At 41.4% G+C, this 5,568-nt stretch overlaps 1 protein-coding gene across 1 annotated transcript in view; it reads right to left on the minus strand.

Moving 5' to 3' along the window:
• Nucleotides 1-5,568, minus strand: part of ANXA4 (annexin A4) — a 34,450-nt gene that overhangs the window by 28,202 nt on the left and 680 nt on the right. The window contains exon 2 of the mRNA XM_015571467.1: nucleotides 5,074-5,124. Within this exon, the coding sequence (XP_015426953.1) occupies nucleotides 5,074-5,124 (51 nt within the window). The remainder of the gene's footprint in view (nucleotides 1-5,073; nucleotides 5,125-5,568) is intronic.

Here is a 5,568-nt window from a genome sequence, read left to right on the forward strand (position 1 = left end):
AACCGGTTTGGCTCAGTGGATAGAGCGTCGGCCTGCGGACTGAAAGGTCCCAGGTTCGATTCCGGTCAAGGGCATGTACCTGGTTTGCGGGCACATCCCCAGTAGATGTGCAGGAGGCAGCCGATCGATGTCTCTCTCTATCGATGTTTCTAATTCTCTATCTCTCTCCCTTCCTCTCTGTAAAAAATCAATAACATATATTTTAAAAAAAAAATAGAGAGGTCCTGGAGGGGCTGCTCTGTGGAGGGACGTATAGGCCGAGATCCCAATGACATGAAGCAGCTGTCCATGCAAAGATCAGGGGGAAAGTGTTACAGGCAGAGGGAACAGCTGAGACAAAGGCCCTGGGGCTGGAACTGGCTTTTATGGGAGCAGCTGGACAGAGGCCAGGGTGGCTCAAGGTGGTCGGCAAAGAGCAGAGTGGTCAAATAAGTGATACAGCAACCTAGGCAGTAATTTTGCTCACCCAACCCCCCAACCCCCAACACACACATACACAAAAGAAAAAAGAAAATCAAATCTGAATCTGATCAAGCCTCTAGAGTCAAATACCAACTTACAGTAAATATGAGAGAAGAAAATATTAACCCACACCACAGGGTTATAGATAAATAAATTACAAGGGAAATTAGAAAAGAGAGAGATAGAAAGGAACTACAGCTAAAAAGAGATTTGAAAGGCATATCAATAATCATAAGGAGTGGACCTTATTTGCATCCTGAATCAAACAGTAAAAAAACATATTTATGAGACAATTGGAAATTTGAACACTGAAAATATTGATGACAATAAGTAATAATGTAAACATTTTTTTAGGTATGATGATGATACTGTGGTTCTATTTATTTTTTTATAGGCTACAGCGAGAGGTAGTAAAGCTTAGTGGGGAGGAACACAGAAATCGGAGTGGGATAGACCCGAGTTTGAATCTTGGCGTCAATTCTTTCTAGTTGTATGGTCTATGGGAAATTTCATTTTTCCAACCTGTATATTAAGAATAATAACATCAACTCACAAAACACAGAAATCAGAGTGGGACAGACCCGAGTTTGAATCTTGGCTTCAATTCTTTCTGGTTGTATGGTCTAGGGCAGTGGTCGGCAAACTGCGGCTCAGGTTTGTTGTAATAATGAAGCAGGATAATAAAGGAAAGCACTTAGCATAGAACCCAGCAAACAGTAAACTCTAAAACAAAAACCCAACCTCAGTGGCTATCATTACCATAATTAAATATGACTTCAGCAACATCTTCACAATAAACATAATTATGAGATTCTTATACTGTATATATATATATTTCTGTTAAAATCCCTAAAGCAAGCGTATGGGATAATGCCAAAGCAAAACCCGGAATAGAATATCTGTACAAGGTGTCAAAAAACCACGTAGAATAGATGTAAAGCTTTCTAACGATTTAATTTGCCCCAGTGATGCAACATGGGTCATCTAAAGGCGTGGAGGAGTTTTCTACACTAGGGAAGTTCTCAGGCAAGTCAGACTTGAGCTCTTTAAGCTGGTCCACCTTGGCCTGGCCCTCTCAGGCCCCCTCTGGACCACACCAAGCCCATCCAAAGGCCTCAGGTACCACAGAGTGTGGGCCTCATCTGCTGAAAGACCAGGTCAGCATCCAGCACGTGGTCATCATCCTCACCCCCTGACAGAGGGAAGTAGAAATCTATGACCTTAACTTTCTTGGATACTGCTATGGCTGGAATTGTACCCCGCTCCCCCCCAAAAAAAGATATGTTAAAGTCCTAAGCCCCAGTACTTCCGACTGTGATCTTATTTGGAAGTAGGGGCATTGTAGATGTAATTAATAAATTAAGATGGGGCCATACTGGAGTAGGTTGATTCTGTAATTCGATATGACTGGTGTCCTTATAAGAACCAGCATGTGAAGACAGATCCACACAGTGAGGACACCACATGACGATTAAGGCAGAGATGGGAGTTAGGCAGCTGCAAGCCAGGGAACACCTAAAGATTGACAGCAAACCACCCCATAGGTTTTATAGAGATCATGGCTGTGCCAATCCTTGATTACGGACTTCTGGGCTCCAGAATTGTGAGAAAACAAATTTCTATTATTTTAAGTCGCCCAGGTCGTAGTACTTTGTTACAGGAAATTAACACAGGCACTTCTTTTCTTCTACTATATATCGTCTGTAATAAGCATATTTATAATTTGCTATCAAAATTCCAACATGGCCTAATTCAGCCCTTGACCATAGGTTCTTTTGGAACTCCAGTGTTGAAAAAAAATTCCAAGGCTCTTTTGGAACTCCAGTGTTGAAAAAAAAAATTGGATGGCACTCAAACACTACATTCAAAATGCATTACTAAGGGACTAAGAGATGAAAATTACTATCTAACAAGATGAATCAATAGAGGGATTTGCAAACATGGTTCAGCTTATCAATCAGCATTCTTAGTGACTCTTTTTTTTCCAGGAAAAAGATAAGCTTGGGAAATTTGTTCCTGGCAACATAAGGGAATACTAATCAACAATAAAAAGCAATGGAGTAACAAACTGCTGGTACAGCAACACAGATGGATTACAAAATATATAACGCTCAGCAATAGAAGCCAGACACAAAAGAGTGCATGCTCTGTGTTTACATTTATGGGCTGTTCTAGAACAGGCAAAACAGTCACTATCTATGGTGGTAACAATCAGAAAACGGCTGCATTTCTGGTGTGGGGTGAGAAGCAGAGTGGGGACCTGAAAGGGGCATCGGTGAACTTCCTGGAGTGATAAAATGTCCTATCGTGTTAGAGAAATACATGACATGGTACAAATATTTGTCAAAACTCATTTACCAGTAACCGTAGGGCTCTGCATTTCACTGTATGTAAATTAAACCTCTATAAATTTTTTTTAAATGCCTGAGTACAACAGCTTTTAAAACACATTTTCCCTTTAGAAATGTATCATATAATCACTGTCTAGATTTGGAAAATATTTTTTAAAATTTATGAAGAAAATGAAAACATCCATACTTTCATCATCTAGAGTAAATAATTTTAAGAAGGTACAAAATGTAATATAAACATGTTAGCATTGCAAAAATTAGAGTAAATACATACTTAACTGTTATTTATGCTCTTATTACTACTTGTTTAAAAACCATGATATATCTGAGTAGGGTATAAAAATAAAATGATGAAAATAATTAGAAATTACAATATTGTGACTATTGTGTATTTTTCCTTTCCTTTAAAAATTTCCTTCATCTGGCCCTCACTGGTTTGGCTCAGTGGATAGAGCCTAGGCCTGCAGACTGAAGGGTCCTGGGTTCGATTTTGGTCAAGGGCCACATGCCCAGCTTGCTGGCTCAATCCCCAGCAGGGGGCATGCAGGAGGCAGCCAATCAATGATTCTCATCATTGATGTTTCTATCTCTCTCTCCCTTATTCCCTGAGATCAATAAAAATATATTTCAAAAAATTTCCTTCATCTGTTCAATAAGTAACAGTCATGATGGGAAAACAGGCGCTAGGAGGAAAGATGAGAGCAACTGAGGTAATTGTCCTCGAGTAGAAAGCACATTAAAGGATCTCTTGATTACAGTCATCACCTGTGGGAAGGCTGTGAACTTGTTACGGACGGGAAGGGTGTCCTATTAATTTTGAGTCCCCAGAGCCAAATACCACATCTGGCATAGAGTAAGGGCACTGTAAACACTTCTGAATAAATGTTTGACATGTCCAAGGAGAATCTATCAAGAAGGAATGAATTTTAAATGAAAGCATAAATGATTTGGAACAGACATGAGTAAGCTTTTGACTGCCAGGGATGATGAAGAAAATTCTGGAATGTCTAACATAAACATTTTTTTAGATATTACTATTTGTTCGGGATAGTTTACAAGTCCATCTTCCTAAAGGAAGGCGTCCAGATCTGACGGGATCTCTAGTTCTCCCAGGTGTAAGATTCCACTTCTATTATTCTCTTCCCAAACACCAGGGCTCAGAGTCACCTGCCTATTCAGAAACCGTATTTGGGTGGGAGAAGGAGAGCAGATGGCCAGCCTCGGGTAGAGCCATGTTTGCAACTAAGAGTCTCAGTTTCATCTCACATTGAACTTTATGGAATCCTCAAAGGGATTCATTTGCCTGCCTGTCTCAAAGATCAGATAACCAAGCTCTGAGGAGTCCAGTCACAGTCAAAGGCAGGAGGCAGATGACAAGCCCGTATGGCTGGATACCACCTTCTTGATGCGTCTGTAACCATGGGGTTACACCAACATGCGGACGGCACTCATCTCCTGATGGTATCATCTACAGGGTTTTCAGTTTTCCCTTTTTCTTTGCCTAAATTTTCTATAATGGCCTACAACTTGTTTCTGTATTTCAGGATGTTAGAAGGATTCAAAGGATTCTCTTTGAATTAATTTTCAGGGTCAAGTTACTCACCACCCCCAAAAGAAATTAAAATGGTGCTTAAAAACAAACAAACTGGCCCTAACCGGCTTGGCTCAGTGGCTAGAGCGTCGGCCTGCGGACTAAAGGGTCCCAGAGTTGATTCTGGTCAAGGGCATGTACGTTGGTTGCAGGCACATCCCCAGGAAGGAGTGTGCAGGAGGCAGCTGAATTGATGTTTCTCTCTTATCGATTTTTCTAACTCTCTATCCTTTTCCCTTTCCCTTCCTCTCTGTAAAAAAGCCATAAAATATATTTTTAAACACACACACACACAAAACAACAACTGCCTTGCCCTAGCTGGTTTGGCTCAGTGGATAGAGTGTTGGCCTGTGGACTGAAGGGTCTCAGGTTCGATTCCTGTCAAGGGCATATGCCTGGGTTGTGGGCTCCATCTCCAAGAGGGGGCGTGCAGGCGGCAGCCAATCAATGATTCTCTCTTATCATGGCTGTTCCTATCTCTCTCTCCCTCTCCCTTCCTCTCTGAAATCAATAAAAATATTAAAACAAAGAAAAAAACCGCCTTTTCATTTCCTCCTCCCTGCCATCTGTTGAGCAAACAACCCTCTGTCTAAGTCAACAGCCACTGAGTAAACATCCTGTACCTGCCTGCGGCTGGCACCAGGTAGGGTGAGGCACTCCACAACTTACCATGCTGTGTCGGGATCAGAGTTCAGGCACCCGGGCAGAGGTTCTTCTGTGCTAAAAGCAGAGGGAAAATGACTGATGTTAAGGTAGTGCCTTTACAATCATTAATCTTGGACAATTTACCGTTTGCACAAAGTTAAGCCACACGGAAATGACACCCGATTTCATCAAAAGGCCAGCTATCGATTAGCCAAAGATACAAGGGCCAGGCTAATAATTAAAGAGAAACTGTTTGAACAGGCAAGTTTATTATACCAGCAAAATACTTTCCGGCCTGCTCTTCTGTTTGGAGATACACATTACAGAAATGATTCCTTTTTGTTACAGTGAAGTACATTGCTTGTACTCCAGCAAAGCCTAGATTCTGAACTGTATGTTCTAGTGGATCAGAAGCGGTGTCTCCTTGGTTTTGTGTGTGTGTAAGAGAGAGAGAGAGAGAGAGAGAGAGAAAGAGAGAGAGAGAGACTGTGTGTGTGTGTGTGTGTGTGTGTGTGTGAG

Source organism: Myotis davidii, unplaced genomic scaffold (genome assembly GCF_000327345.1).
Source record: "Myotis davidii unplaced genomic scaffold, ASM32734v1 scaffold247, whole genome shotgun sequence".
Classification (NCBI taxonomy): Eukaryota; Metazoa; Chordata; class Mammalia; order Chiroptera; family Vespertilionidae; genus Myotis; species Myotis davidii.